This window comes from Chelonia mydas, chromosome 2, assembly GCF_015237465.2.
Source record: "Chelonia mydas isolate rCheMyd1 chromosome 2, rCheMyd1.pri.v2, whole genome shotgun sequence".
Lineage (NCBI taxonomy): Eukaryota > Metazoa > Chordata > Testudines > Cheloniidae > Chelonia > Chelonia mydas.
In genome coordinates this window covers 210,846,045-210,862,627 of record NC_057850.1, presented here as the reverse complement: position 1 = coordinate 210,862,627, position 16,583 = coordinate 210,846,045, and the positions used below count along the sequence as shown (strand labels likewise).

Genomic DNA, 16,583 nt, shown 5'->3' with positions numbered 1-16,583 from the left:
TTTATAAAAACAATATAAAAGCAGTGTTTCACAATTTATGGTTATCATTTTGTAAATATGCATCACTTGATACTTTCACATCTGAATGGTGTGTGGTATATGAGGATGATTTCATCATCCACATGCTCTCACTAGTTTTGTATATATATTTAAATAAAACAAACAAACAGTCTCTGGAAACTTTTATATTGAAGTTTTTAATTTAGTATATACATATGCAAGAAGAATGTGAGAATATTGTTCTTTATAGACAAAATAAACTGATTTGAAAAGAAAATTTAATTGAATACAAGAACAAAACTTGGCTTTAGGATCCTGAAACCTGTATCTTCTCTCATAATGTTATGGTAATTTCAACTCAACTTACGTAGGTTTACTGGATGACTTTTGAAACATGGCTTAAAGTAAAATCAGAATATTGGGCATTCTGGGTGAAAGATGTTTCCCCTCCCTCCAAATTAGAGATTTTAAAGCATGATTTTGAAGAGGAAAGATTGTTTTCTTTTAAACAGAACATTTCTGTTACAACTGTTCTCCCGTATTGCTGTGCTATTACTAAGCAGTCTGCTAACAGAATCTGTATCAGTTGTACTAAAATGACTAATATTCTCATGTTTGTAGATTTTAGGATCCAATAGAGTCCTTTTGAAATGTATTTATTAAATTAGTTGAAAATAAGTTTGAATATGTGCACCCTCTGCAGTTATGCTAGAAAAATACTTGTTTAGGTTAACCAAATACTATCCCAAACTGGTTATTTTTTTATATGGCGTTTTCCTTTTCAAATATTTTAGTGCATTCCTTTTGTTTAATCCTCTTTCTGTTATGTACTCTGTGTTCTGTTAATAATTTATTAAAATATATTGTTATTCTTGGTCTGATAAGTAGCACACTGTACCTTTTATGTTTTAAAAAAATAATTCTGCATTCTGCACCTTGCAAGAGTTTGGGGGTTTCTTAAATGTTTTTTGCTAGCTTCTTATTTGTGGATTTCCTGGCTGATGAGGCTTTAATTCAAACATTTGAGACACTTAAATGGAATAAATAAAAAGAATCTGACAAAATTAGTTTTCAAAAAGTTTTCCCTTTTGAACAAAAGATCATAGAGTGTATGCAAAAAAGTGATGAAGACAACCACTTCAATAAAATGTATGAATCTCTATTATTTGCTGTTAAATTCTTTTTTCCTCTTGAGCATATTGTTGTACTATCTGATGTAAGACTCCTTTCATTAAGCACGGCAGTATAGCAAATGCTTCTTCAGTGGCAGTAGACTAAGAATGTCTGAACAAAGAATACTTATGATCGATGTTTCAGGCTGTTGTCTATAGGGTGTATATGGCACAAAACATTATCAAAAAGCTTGTTGATAAACTCAGAATTATGATGTGTACAGGGTAGACTTTTTTCAGTTATAAGTGAAAGATGACAGCAAAATGTTTTAATTGAATAACCTTTTCAAATTCTTACTAAAAGAATCTCACATTATTGAATATTTTGTGCAGATTTTATTTATTAGTTACAAAGTCACTATTTTAAAAAATCATTCCTGCAATTGTAAACATTTTTGAATTTCTAGATATGTTGGCAGACATTATGGAAGATTCATAATGTAAAAAGTTTTGTTAGCCGGAAAGTGTACTAAATTCTGCAAATCATAAATATAGAGAAAATACATAGCTGCCTCCTGCATTTCTCCATGAGAATATTCCAAATTAAATAGAAACATACTTGAAATGTGTGAGTGTACATGTAAATCACCCTTCCTGAAAATGTCTGTTTTAATCCAAACTAATGATTCAGAGATTTGGTGGTAAGTTTTCCATGGGGTGAACTACCCCAAAGTGTGTGCTTGATTTAATTGATGAAGAAACACAATGTATCTGTTTCTCCTGCAGGTGTGATGAATGCAGACTCTGCTACCATTTTGGTTGTCTGGACCCTCCGTTGAAAAAATCTCCAAAACAGACAGGCTATGGATGGATATGTCAAGAGTGTGATTCTACTTCCTCTAAAGTAAGTTAATTCAGTCTGTGAAAACTCAGAGGAGGAGTTCTGGTTTTGGACAGCCTTTTTGAGCAAATCATTGCATAGTTTCTCATCTTGAGTTTGTGTTGGAACATTTTGCATAGATCTGCACTGGGAAACAGACATTTAAATCCACACAATTAAAGGTCACACTGCAAGGATTTCATCTTGACGTTAACTAAAGGAGAGAAAAATGCAAAATGGAAATTGTGTTAATTGGCTCGATAAAGGGGAGTTTCTTATTCCTCTTAACTATTTTCTTCTTACATTATGGTTGTGACCCCCAAAATATATAAGTCCAAAGTATTAAGTTAAAATACCATATCATTCTTTGCCCCATTATAAGCAGTCAGATATTTTAATATTTTAATAATGTAAACCATAACCTTTGAAGGCATGGTTAATAGTAAATTCATTTAAAATGTATTTATGAAAGATTTGAAAGTCTACATTTTTTTTTGTTTCGTTTTTTCCAATGTAAATCAATTGCGAGGGACATTATTAGGTTAGCATGAAGGATAGTTGTAAGATATGACATTCTAAAATTGTTTGAACTTAAAATTCTCACGACTGAAACTTTGTTATATTAATGCTACCAACAATCATCCATTTCTGTGTTGTTATCCTGCAAACGACATAGGATTTTTTTGTTGGGTTTGGTTTAGTTTATTAAGATTTTCCTGAACACTAGTTTCTTTAGTGTTGGCATGGTTGCCAGCACCCCCTGGATGCTTTAAAGAGACACTGTCAACTTGACTTTTTTAAAGTGACTAATTTTAAAAATATCCATTTGCTGATAGGGCATCATTAAAATAAGAGAACTTTTAAAAAAAATTGGTTAATTTCATAAGCTTTTCTGCTGCTTGTTGTTGCTTATCAGTGTATTTTCGGGAAGAGATAAAGTGACCGAATAACTGATTACATAGAGAAGTGGACTATAAAGAAAATGCTATCAAACACGCAAAGTTAACAAACAGAAAAAATAGAGGATCTTTTTCTACTAACTTCTTTAGCTTCTAATAATCTTTCTTAGGTGTACAGTTATTTATAACTAAAGTAGATATAAAATTTTCAAGCACAAATGGGATTTTCAAGTTGCTGGTGTCCTTTTACAATTGGAAAAATAAAATATTTTGCTTTGCTGGGCGTTAATCAAATCATTCTTCCTCAAGAAGATACAAAGATGGACACTGGAAATTAGCTGTCAACTATAGTTTGGACATCAAGCAGTCTTTCTTGAATACCACTTAAATACAATGGTCACTCCTGGAGTGAATTATAATTGATATTGAATTCCTGTCACCTCTTAAACCAAAAGGGTTTCTTTATAACATTAGTTAAAATGTTCTGCCTCTTATTTTTTCAGTGTTTTTGCAAAAGGGCACTTTTTGAAACTCCAAATGTGTATTTGGCGTAGCTGGCCAAACTATGCAGATAAAATGCTATGCTTGCTGAATAATTTACCATGAAAATTAATTCAACATTATTTTTCTGTAAAGTGTGTTAAATTTTAGATATTTTGATGTAAGATGAAATGTTTTGAAAAAATAAAATTGAATTTACAAGCTACAATGACCACAGATATTTACTGTACTTATATTAAGGATTACTTCACATTTAAAAATATACCAAACAAGATGTTTATTACTGAGACTGGTTTTCATTTTTAATTCATAAAGACCCATTCTTAAAATTAATATTTAACAATTAAGTTTGAGTTATTGCACTATTTTCAACATAGCCAATTTTAATTATATTTGAATGAGAAAATGATGAATATGATAGATACTGAGAAAGTTGTCTTATGGGGACTCCTTGTGGCTTTGTTTAGTTACTTAACAAAGAATTTTTTTCTTGCAAAGCAGTGTAAAGAAACTATTGAAAAAAAGCTATGTTACTGTCCATATTAAGAGATGTCTTTCTTTTTAGCATACCATATTTTTCTCTCATCTGTTATGCTACATTGTGTCTAACAAGATCATGTTAGCTGAATTAAACTTTTCGTACAGTCCTTCCTTTATATGAAAATAATTTTAAAAGTCTTAATGTTTTCTTTCTTTTCCAATTTCAATCTGTTGTCTTGCTTTATAGTATATATTTTACACATAATACCCTGCATATATTTCAACATCCAATAAATACTTACGAATTCTAGGGCTTTTTCTCCCAATAGGAAGGGGTCTTCCTTCTGGGCTGAATACAAGTCCATTAGGCAGGAACAGTGTAAGGAATCTGGCATTGTTTGCTGCACTCTGTCTGACCTTTGGATGAATAGCAGACTTGAGCCACAAGCATTTTCAATCTCTCACTCAACCACTAAATCCAATTTTTGGTATGTCACAGCAAAGTTTCCTGTAAGGATTACAGCAGTGAAATAGGATTGCACGTTTCAGCATTTGCCAAGAAGACAATAATGCAGTCTTCTTCCCTTCAGTGGAGAAATCAGACTTTAAAAAGTAATATTTCCAAATGGAAAGTAATAAAGGAAATTTAATTTTTCCCTTTGCTATTCATCTGCTTAAATTCAATTTAAATAATCACTATAGTATGAATGTTAATTCAGATAAACAAATTTTAACTTTTCCTAGACAACGAGTGTTTAGGTGTATTGGCCCTAGAAAAAAATTGGACAAATAGATTATGTGGTACTTATTGGTTCAATAAAAAGTGAAGTTATAATACATGAGGTGTTGCATAATGATTTTATTGTCCTAATAAAGGTGATTACATTATCTACCTTCCTAATTATAGTTCTTCTTTGAGTGCTTGCTCATGTCGATTCCATTGTAGGTGTGTGCGTGCCCACGTGTGTGGCCATCAGAGACTTTTGCCTTAGCAATACCTGGAGGGCTGGCTATGGCGCCCTCGGGAGTGCCATGCTCATGGCACGGTATATCGGTTGCCACCGGCCCTGCGCCCTCTCAGTTTCTTCTTACCACCGGTGGTAGTCAGTGGGAGTACCTCTGTCCCTTGCTTTGCAAGTGGTCAGCAGTTTCTCGTCTAGCTTAGCCATGTGCTTTACCTGCAAATAGTTTAATCTTTGTTAGTTAGTTCTTAAGTACCTGTTAAATGTTAGTTAGGTAGTGTCCCAGTGGGGACTTTTCCCCTGGCGGGGGCATGCCCTAGTCTCCTGGTTTCAATCCCTGCTCTTCGTGTAACATGCCTGTGCCTGTTAGTGACCTGCACAAGAGTTGTCTACCGTGCCTTGGGAAAACCCATATAAAGGAGCGCTGTCGCATCTGCTAGAACTTTCGTCTGCAGACACAAAGAGAGTGCGACACCGTCTTAGGGCACTCTTGATGCAGGTTGCCCTGCGCCCAGCTTTGGAGCTGGCGTGGCCAGAACTGGCACCCAGCACCTCAACTTCGGTGCGCAGCACACCTCCAGCACCAGGGTCCTCCTGGCACCAATCCCTGTTGCCGGTGCTGAAGAAAAAGAGTAAGAGGGTGGCACCGACCAAGTCCAACCAAGGAGCTCTGCGCAAAGGACACTGCTCGGGCCTTACGCCCACTTCATACCCTCTAAAGGGCTCGGGCTTGGGGAGTTCCTCTCCCTGAATGGCCCGCCACCAACTCCGGGGAGCGATAAAGGGCCTAGATCGATGGCTCTGTCAACCTCTTCCAAGGCCCTGGCACCTGGAGAGCTGAGAGCACCTCCACTGAAGCTGGCACTGCGTGCAGTTATGGAACCAGCTAAGACTTCCCATAAGGTCAAGCCTGCTGGCAAGGCCTTGCACAAAACAGGCGAGCACCGCCATTCGACAGAGCCAAGACAGAGCCCTAGGTCGCCACATTCTTGGTCTCCGCGTCAACCCAGGTCTCCAGCTCGCCACTATGAGTTGTCGGTACCGTGCTCCTGATCCCCGTCGTTGCGCCAAAGTTCGCCCAGGCATCGTCGATCTCCCTGGCCCCGGTTGCATCATCGCACAGTCGGTTGCAGTCACGGAGACCTTGAGGGCACTCCTCGACACAGCACTGCTTCCCCCTACCCCCAGCACCATTCAGACCGTTCCCGTCACCGGTCTCCGGTGGTGATGGTGAGCTGTCAGACTCAAGCCTCCACAACCCTGCCCTGGTCGCCAGAGGGTGACAACGTCTCAGGCTTGGAGGCACAATTCAGCCCTTTGCCCAGGCAACATGATTGGGCTCCAGAGGGTGCATCTGTGACATCGGTGCCGACCTGGCAGCAGAGCCAGTGGCTGACCCAATGGCCTTATTGGAATGCATGGGGCATTCCCGTCATGTCAGTGCCCCACTCCTGCCAGCCTTCAGTTGCTGCGTCAGACAGGCCGAAGGCAGTGCTCCTGGTACCCACGGCACCGGGCTCAGTGCAGGATGTCCTGGCGGCCATCATGGGTGAGGATCCGGTACCCACCCCAAGGCCTCCCGCACCAACAGGTGAGTACACTGCCAGACCTCCCCCGGTCATCCAATAATCCTCCTCCTCCCTGGACAAGGCGGTGGCGGGGCCTTCCAGAGCTAGCCCACCAGGCAATTTCTGTGAGCATCAGGCGCTGCTCCACAGGGTGGCATCCAACTGGGCCATCAAGGCGGAGGAGATGGAGGAGCAGACGGACACATTATTTAGTGTGCTCTCCACATCCTCCTGAGACTGGGTCGCACTGCCAGTATACGAGCGGGTTCTGAACATTGCCAAACCATCTGGCAAACCCCGTCCTCCATCCCGCCCACCTCTAAAAAGGCAGAAAAGAAGTACTTCATTCCTGCAAAAGGGTTCGAGTACTTGTACACTCATCTGCCACCAGGGTCATTGGTCGTGTCAGCAGCCAACAAAATGGACAAGCAGGGGCCCACCAGCTCCACCCCTAAAAATAAAGAGACTAAGAGACTGGATTTGTTTGGTCAAAAATTTATTCTACGGCCAACCTCCAGTTTCAGGTAGCAAACCACCAGGCCCTCTGCTACAGTTTTAACCTGTGGGACTCCCTCCTCAGGTTCAAGGACTCCATGTTCCAGGGGCGGCCCAGGAGTTCGCAACCCTGGTGGAAGAGGGGACTGCAGCAGCCCTGTGCTCTCTCCAGATGGCCTGGAACACAGTCGATTCAGCTGCCCGAGTGGTTGCCTCAGCCGTGGTCATGCAGTGCAGTTCCTGGCTCCAGACCGCCAGCCTGTCCTGGGAGATGCAGGCCTCTATCCAGGACCTCCCGTTTGATGGTGTTGGCCTATTTTCCAACCAAACAGATACACATCTGCATGGCCTGCAGGACACGAGGTCAACCCTTCGCTCCCTGGGGATGCACACTCGTCAGATGTCCAGGCAGCCGTTCTGGCCTCCTCCGCCACCTAGACAGTGGCAGCCTCGACAGGGGCCTGCAAGAAAAAGGGACACTGGGTTTAACTGCTGCTGCCCTTCGTCATCTCAATCTCCTGCACAGCCTGGCCTGGCTAAGCCCCCGGGGGCCAGAAGCGCTCATTTTGAGGGTGCACTCAGGAGTGATGCACCAGCCAACTGTCCGGATCCTTCCTGCCCTTTCTTCGACCGCCTTTTCCCCTACCACTCAGCCTGGTTGTGGGTTACGTCGGACTGTTGGGTCCTGGACATAGTGGCTCGGGGCTACACCCTGCAGTTTTTGGCTGCCCCTCCTTCCCGTCCCCCCACTTCCCCGTCCCTCTTCAGGGACTCTTCTCATGAGCAACTCCTCATTCGGGAGGTCGAGAACTTCCTATGCCTGGGGGCCATGAAGGAGACTCTTCAGGATATGCAAGGAAGAGGGTTCTACTCCCTCTACTTCCTAATCCTGAAGGCAAAAGGGGGACTCACACCCATTCTGAACCTGCGGGGCCTCAGCATGTCACTCAGGAAATTGAAGTTCCTCATGGTATCCCTGGCCTCCATCATCCCTTCCCTGGATCTGGGGGACTGGTACACTGCTCTTGACTTGAAGGATGCTTACTTTCCTATCTCCATATTCCCAGGACACAGATGTATCCTGCCTTTCTTAGTGGCGGGGCGCCACTTCCAGTTTACAGTGCTACCCTTTGACCTGTCCTCGGCCCCCAGGGTGTTCACAAAATGCGTGGCGCAGGTGGCGGCTTACCTGAGGCATCAAGGGGTCCAAATCTCCCCCATCTCAACAATTGGCTCATCGAGGACAGGTCTCCAGAGCAGGTCCAGAGGAGCCTCAATCTGGTACGCTCCACCTGTAGTGATCTGGGTCTCCTAATAAACACAGAAAAATCCATGTTAACACTCATTCAAGGCACAGAGTTAATCAGAGCAGTTCTCAACTCCATGCAGGCCAGGGCCTTTCTACCAGAAGCGCGCTTTTAAGCTATATGGTCTTGTTCGGTCACATAAAGAGCCAACCGCTCACCACAGCCTACATGTGCCTGTGTCTGATGGGCCACATGGCTACATACACCTATGTGGTAAGTCACACCCAGCTTCATCTAAGGCCCCTGCAAGCGTGGCTTCCTCGGTGTACGTTCCAAGCAGGCAACCCCTGGACTGAGTAGTCATGGTGCCGAGCCATGTCCTCTCCTCTCTGGACTGGTGGCAGGATGCCAGGTCGGTGCTGCCAGGAGTTCCCTTTGCAACCCCATTGCCCTCGCTCGTCTTGGTCTTGGACACGTCAGATCTGGGTTGGGGCGCCTGTCTGGGTGAGCTCAACACCCAGGGCTGTTGGCTGCAACACAACCTAGGCCTCCATATCAATGTCAGAGATCTCAGGGCGGTTCGCCTGGCATGCCAGGCTTTTTTGCCCCACCTGGAAGGCAAAGTGGTGCAAATCCTGATGGACAATACTGCCACAGTGTACTACATCAACAGGCAGGGTGGTGCCAGGTTTTCGGCCCTCTGTCAGGAAGTGCTTAGCCTCTGGGACTTTTGTGTGCGGCACACTATTTATTTGGTTGCCACCCACTTTCCTGGAGCCAAGAATGTCCTGGCGAATCGACTCAGCAGAACCTTCTCATCTCGCCACGAATGGTTGCTCCATCCCGAGGTGGTCAGCCTAGTTTTCCACAGGTGGGGCTCTCCCCAGGTGGACCTGTTCGCATCCAGACAGAACAGGAAATGCCATGTGTTCTGTTCTGTGCTGGGCAGGGAAAAGGGCTCCCTGTCGGATACCTTCCTGATTCCGTGGTCAGGAGCGCTGATGTACGCCTTCCCACCGGTGCCGTTAATCCACAGAGTCCTGCTCAAGGTGAAGCAAGACAGAGCAATGGTCATCCTTATAGCCCCAGCATGACATCTTGGACTATTTGCTGTATCTTAAGCTCCAGAGCATGTCTCTGTCCTTCATCAGGGTGCTCCTGGCAGCCATTTCGGCTTTCCATCCTGCATTTCACAGCAGGTCGGTCTTTTCCCATCCCATGGCAGCACAGTTCCTGAAAGGTCTGGAGCGCCTTTACCAGCATATCCAGAACCAGGGGGACCTGAATCTTGTGCTGTCCAGGCTCGCGGGGCCCTCCTTTGAGCCCCTGGCTTCCTGCTTCCTTCTGCTTCTCTCCTGGAAGATCTCCTTTTTGATCACTATAACTTTGGCCCATAGAGTGTCTGAGTTCAGGGCGCGCACGTTGGAACTGCCTTATACAGTCTTCTATTCAAGGTCCAGCTGAGTCCACACCTGGCTTTTCTGTCCACGGTGTCTCCCAGTTCTATACTGGTCAGGACATATACCTACTGATCTTCTGCCCAAAGCCTCATACTACAGATGAGGAATGCAGGCTGCATACTCTGGCTGTCCGGAGGTCACCGGCCTTCTACATAGAGAGGATGAAGCTGTTCCATAAATCTACACAACTGTTTGTTGCTGTCACAGACCGGATGAAGGGTTGCCCGGTGTCTACCCAAAGAATCTTGTCCTAGATCACTTCTTGCATCGGCTACTGCTATGAGCTGGCAAAGGTGCCCCCACCAGCGATCATGATGCTTGCGCCCTAGTCAAGTGAGCCGCTCAGGTGCCTATCCAGGAAATCTGCCACGCCGTGACCACGTCCATCCTCATGTTTGCTTCGCACTATGCACTGACTATGTCGGGCTGATGCTGGTTTCCACAGAGCAGTGCTCCAGTCTGCGAGACTGTGAACTCTGAGCCCACCTACAATGGAATGGACAAGAGCAAGCACTCAAAGAATCAAAAATGGTTACCTACCTTGTGTAACTGTTGTTCTTTGAGATGTGTTGCTTGTGTCCATTCCATTACCCGCCCTCCTGACTCTATCAGAGTCGTCGGCAAGAAGGAACTGAGAGGACACAGAGCCGGCAGCACCTGATATACTGTGGCATGAGTGCGGCTCTCCAGAGGGCGCTACAGCCAGCCCTATGGATACCGCTAAGGCAAAAGTCTCAGACGGCCACATATGTGGGCACACGCACACCTACAATGGGATGGACATGAGCAACACATCTCGAAGCACCAGTTATGAAAGGTAGGTAACCGTTTTGGTTTTTTTCCAGTTTTAGAAATTGGGTAATGGTGACATCATGTTGACCTAACAATAAAAGTAGTTTTTGAGATATTACTGAATGTTTGCAGATGGAAGCAATACAAAGATGAAATGTGATGGTAATAAACATATGCTTTAAGTTGCTCTCTGTCACAAGCACTTTGTAGGCTACTTCTGTTTTGCTCATAATATGTCACAAGACTCTCCAGCAATCCTGTCAGTTATTTTCCCACCAATGTAACATATTCCCATATTACCCTGTCTGTCAGAGAATAGACAGACAGCGACTTTGCTGCAGGGCTTGAGGGCAACATCTTCTCTGCCGGTAATACTGCCTGTCACTTTTATGGAATGGGTGATGCTCACCACTGAGGTCTGACAAGCTTTCTCATCTCAGAAACATTGTTGTTTTTGTTACCTCACATGAAAGCTGAAATAAACCTATTAGCTAGCATTTTAATAACATCACCTACCTCCCTTGGAAAAGGATTACTCTGTGCTTCCAATACTGCCAAATCTCAGTGCCCTAAATCATAAAATTTCCAGTATTTTAGAATAATGGTATTGAGAGAGACTTTTAGAAGCTTCTTTTAAACAACAAATTCTTTTGCGTTCCAGAATAGTATATGATTGGTCTAAACACTAGTTCTTTAAGGTACAAGATCTCTTTGTAAAAATTAGATGAGAGTAGTGGGAGTTACATAATATTTCATTACCCTTCTTCTTCTGTACATCCTCCCAGTTTAAAGTTTTGTAAAAGACCAGTATAGCAAAAGATTTACACATACATCATGATAGTTAAAATGACTTTGCTAGTTCCTTTTCCATCCTTGTTTAAGATCTATTTTGTGAAAAGTTGCAGAGTGGACATGACAGGTCATTATCTGACTGCTGTAAGTTGAGCTGCCATAGCCTGGAGCCTTTTTTTAGTTTATTTTTATTTCCTCTTTCTACTTTATTGCACTTTTTCAGTGGAAGTAAATTGTGAACGTATATGCATAGAATTCTCATCTAAATTCCTTATGGAATATTTTCTGGAACTACAAATTCATGTCACACCAGCCAGAGCAAATGGCTCATTTTCTGCTCATCTGTTGTATTGGAAAGCAATCATGAAGGATTTTGCCTGTGTCCCAATACTGAGCAGGGTGATTTCTCTAAGGTGTGACTTGCTTCAGTACAGGGAACAAGCAAATTTAACTGGACACTGTAATATCAGAAATTGAATGTCTGATCTTCTTCCATTTTGAAAATTTATTAAAAATATAAAATTTAAATGAGTTGTGTTTTAAAATTCATTTTAATTTCAAACTTTCAGTTTGCTCATCCAAAGAGAAGTGGTGGGGGTTTTTTTGTTGGGTTTTTTGTTTGTTTGTTTTTTAGTGATTTAGATATCTGGTTAGCCTATGGAATTTTATCCTAATTACAATGTAAAATGCAGAGTTAAATTAGGTGGACAAGAACACTTTTTGCTATGAAAACTTACATATAAAATGAACTATCAACTACTATACTACCAATTAGAACATCATATGTTAAGATCTTGTGTCAGCGTACTGTGTTACGAACCTGTTTTGAATTCCTCCAGAATGCTAACCTCTCCAGCCATAATAGAAAATTCAAAATCAAAACAAGTGCCAGTTAAAATATGTAAAGTACACCACAGAAAGAAATGTACATTACTTTTATTTTAAAGATAATGAAGTTAGCAAGAGGGAAGCAAACTGACTTCATATCAACAATTTGTATAAATTAGAAAGATTGACTTAGTAATGGTCATAAATAAAATCTGTAATGTAATTCATAATGCATGAACAGGAATACTTTTTTTTATAGTGTATGTGTGGGGGAGGGGGTGTAACACTGACTGTTATTAAAGTTACCTGACACATCCCATTAGAAGACTCTGTTTTCAGTTGCTTACATTTTTGCCAACCTTTAACTGTTTGGGCTGAAATTTGGGTGTCTGCCTCAGGTTGAACTTTTTTGGAAAATTTCACCCAAAACAACTCGTCCTTTTCTGAGAATGATGCTAGGGGAAAAGAAGTTGTTATTTTAATTTAACAGCTACTTTTTCTTTGAAAAACTCTAATGCCCCCATGCTTTGGAGATGGGATTTTAAATTTGGCAAGGGAGTGGCCTTTTGTCAGGTGTGTGCCTATTGCCCTTCCTGTGAAAATCCACCAAAATTTAGACAAGCAATAAGGCTGTGAAAAACCACTATTCGGATGCTTCTTAGATGTTCTTAGAGACTTCTTAGATGTTCATAGCTAAATTCCCTGAAGATTCCATCACGGCTGAACAGAGTTTTCCCTGTCGTAGTTCCTTGCTGCTCTGGACCATACTGGGTCCAGGTCGGGGCACTGGAACTAGAAAGCAGGGAGCCCATCTCTCCTGTGCTCTTAGTGACACCCCCCTGTTGAGCCCAGGGAGCATGGAGGAGGAAGCCACCTGAACTAAAGACAAAGGAGACAAGAACCAGACCTTGGGGAGAATGGGTTGGGGGAATAGATTGAGACAAAGAGCTTGGGGGGGAAGATTGGGACTGGAGATTTGGGGATGGGGGGAAGAGGGAAACTGGGACTGGGAGCTGGGGTTGGAGGATGGGACTTACGGTGCAAGGACACTAGGAGTGGGAGAAACTGGTTTCGGGGGGGGGGGGGGAGCCACAGGGTGAGACTAAAAATGTCTGGGCAAGGAGATTGGGACTGAAAACTATTGGGAATTGGGGAAGGAAGTTGGGAGGATGGAGGGAAATAGTTCTGATGAGGAGTCAGGGTGTAAGGGGAAAACTGGTACTGGCTGGGTAAAGAGATAGGGGTCAAGGAGATAGGTGGGTGGGACTTTGAAATTGTAAAAGGAATTAATAGTGGGAGACTGGGTCTGGGAGCCAGTGTGGATGATGAACATGGACATGGGGATGATTGATGGCCGGTGGAGTAGGGAATGAAACAAATCAAATGAGAAGCCAGGACGGGGCAGCTGGGTCTGGCTGGACAAGAAGACTGGGAATGTAATCAAAAGCCAGAAGAGTGGTGACTGGGACTGGCTATTTGAGGAGAGTGGGACTGGGATAAGGAGCCAGGGGTAGGGGAAAGAGACAGGCCTGTGCCAGAAACAGGTCAGAGGGAAAGCAGCAAAAGTGGTCTCCTGAGTCCAGCATTCCACTGCTGTTAGCAAATATCTGTAAAACCCAATGGTAAAGTATGTATCTTATCCCCCTCTAGTGCTGGTCCATGTAGATGATGACTGCTATTAGTTACTACATTCCACATGATGAGATTTCAGGGATGGTGGTGGGGGTGTTCAGCTTGAATTAAAAGCTATTACACACAACTATGTTAAAATAACATAATTAATAATTATTACTGGAATGGATTACCAAGGGATATTGTGGAATCACCCTCATTGGCGATTTTAAAGAACAAATTAGATAAATATCTATCAGGGATGTCTAAGTATACTCCATCCTGCCTCACTGCAAGACGCTGGACTAAATGACTTTCCCAAACCTATGTTTCTATGATTATTCAGGTTGCAAAGTCAAGCACTTAGAAATGAGGATATGCCAGAATTAAGGTTGTTTGTGCAATCTGTAATACTAAATAACTTCGAAAAATCAGGTTCTAGACGTCTCAAATTGGGCACCCAAAATTAGTGGATACTTTTGATCTTAATCTCTTTGTGCCTGCTTTCCCTCTGTGTAAAATAGGGCTAACACTATCCGCTCCCCTCACCACATGGGGGTGTTTAAAAATAAATAAATAAATATCTGTCAAGATCTCAAAAAGAAAAGGAGTACTTGTGGCACCTTAGAGACTAACGAATTTATTTGAGCATAAGCTTTCGTGAGCTACAGCTCACTTCATCGGATGCATACTGTGGAAAGTATAGAAGATCTTTTTATACACACAAAGCATGAAAAAATGGGTGTTTACCACTACAAAAGGATTTCTCTCCCCCCACCCCACTCTCCTGCTGGTAATAGCTTATCTAAAGTGATCACTCTCCTTACAATGTGTATGATAATCAAGTTGGGCCATTTCCAGCACAAATCCAGGGTTTAACAAGAACGTCTGGGGGGGAGGGTAGGAAAAAACAAGGGGAAGTAGGTTACCTTGCATAATGACTTAGCCACTCCCAGTCTCTATTCAAGCCTAAGTTAATTGTATCCAATTTGCAAATGAATTCCAATTCAACAGTCTCTCGCTGGAGTCTGGTTTTGAAGTTTTTTTGTTGTAATATCGCAACTTTCATGTCTGTAATCGCGTGACCAGAGAGATTGAAGTGTTTTCTGACTGGTTTATGAATGTTATAATTCTTGACATCTGATTTGTGTCCATTTATTCTTTTACGTAGAGACTGTCCAGTTTGACCAATGTACATGGCAGAGGGGCACTGCTGGCACATGATGGCATATATCACATTGGTGGATGTGCAGGCCACAGCAATGGTTCCCTCAACCCACCCAGCAATATTGTTAACCTATCCAACTATACTCTTAGCCCAGCAGAAGCAACTGTCCTATCTCGGGGCCTCTCCTTCTGCCCCTCCACCCCCACGAATATGATACAGTTCTGTGGTGACCTAGAATCCTATTTTCGACGTCTCCGACTCAAGGAATATTTCCAACACACCTCTGAACAACATACTAATCCACAGAGACCTCCCTACCAACACTACAAAAAGAAGAATTCTAGGTGGACTCCTCCTGAAGGTCGAGACAGCAGACTGGACTTCTACATAGAGTGCTTCCGCCGACGTGCACGGGCTGAAATTGTGGAAAAGCAGCATCACTTGCCCCACAACCTCAGCCGTGCAGAACACAATGCCATCCACAGCCTCAGAAACAACTCTGACATCATAATCAAAAAGGCTGACAAAGGAGGTGCTGTTGTCATCATGAATAGGTCGGAATATGAACAAGAGGCTGCTCGGCAGCTCTCCAACACCATTTTCTACAAGCCATTACCCTCTGATCCCACTGAGAGTTACCAAAAGAAACTACAGCATTTGCTCAGGAAACTCCCTGAAAAAGTATAAGATCAAATCCGCACAGACACACCCCTGGAAACCTGGGATATTCTATCTACTACCCAAGAACCATAAACCTGGAAATCCCGGGCGCCCCATCATCTCAGGCATTGGCACCCTGACAGCAGGATTGTCTGGCTATGTAGACTCCCTCCTCAGGCCCTACGCTACCAGCACTCCCAGCTACCTTCAAGACACCACTGACTTCCTGAGGAAACTACAATCCATCGGTGATCTTCCTGATAACACCATCCTGGCCACTATGGATGTAGAAGCCCTCTACACCAACATTCCACACAAAGATGGACTACAAGCCGTCAAGAACACTGTCCCCGATAATGTCACGGCTAACCTGGTGGCTGAACTTTGTGACTTTGTCCTTACCCATAACTATTTTACATTTGGGGACAATGTATACCTTCAAATCAGCGGCACTGCTATGGGTACCCGCATGGCCCCACAGTATGCCAACATTTTTATGGCTGACTTAGAACAACGCTTCCTCAGCTCTTGTCCCCTAACGCCCCTACTCTACTTATGCTTCACTGATGACATCTTCATCATTGGGACCCATGGAAAAGAAGCCCTTGAGGAATTCCACCATGATTTCAACAATTTCCATCCCACCATCAACCTCAGCCTGGACCAGTCCACACAAGAGATCCACTTCCTGGATACTACAGTGCTAATAAACGATGGTCACATAAACACCACTCTATACCGGAAACCTACTGACCGCTATTCCTACCTACATGCCTCCAGCTACGTACAGGCCTCACCCTGACCACACCACACGATCCATTGTCTACAAGCTCTGTGATACAACCGCATTTGCTCCAACCCCTCAGACAGAGACAAACACCTACAAGATCTCTATCAAGCATTCTTACAACTACAATACCCACCTGTGGAAGTGAAGAAACAGATTGATAGAGCCAGAAGAGTTCCCAGAAGTCACCTACTACAGGACAGGCCTAACAAAGAAAATAACAGAACGCCACTAGCCGTCACCTTCAGCCCCCAACTAAAACCCCTCCAACGCATTATTAAGGATCTACAACCTATCCTGAAGGATGACCCAACACTCTCACAAATCTTGGGAGACAGGCC

General features: G+C 43.4%; 1 protein-coding gene across 8 annotated transcripts in view; it reads left to right on the top strand.

Moving 5' to 3' along the window:
- Positions 1-16,583, top strand: part of PHF14 (PHD finger protein 14) — a 298,225-nt gene that overhangs the window by 202,425 nt on the left and 79,217 nt on the right. For 7 of the 8 annotated variants that reach the window (XM_037890608.1, XM_027827236.2, XM_037890605.2 and 4 more), the window contains one exon: positions 1,899-2,016. In XM_037890608.1, the coding sequence (XP_037746536.1) occupies positions 1,899-2,016 (118 nt within the window). Of the gene's footprint in view, positions 1-1,898; positions 2,025-16,583 lie in introns of those variants that run through there. The other variant, XM_037890609.2, reaches the window with a different exon arrangement.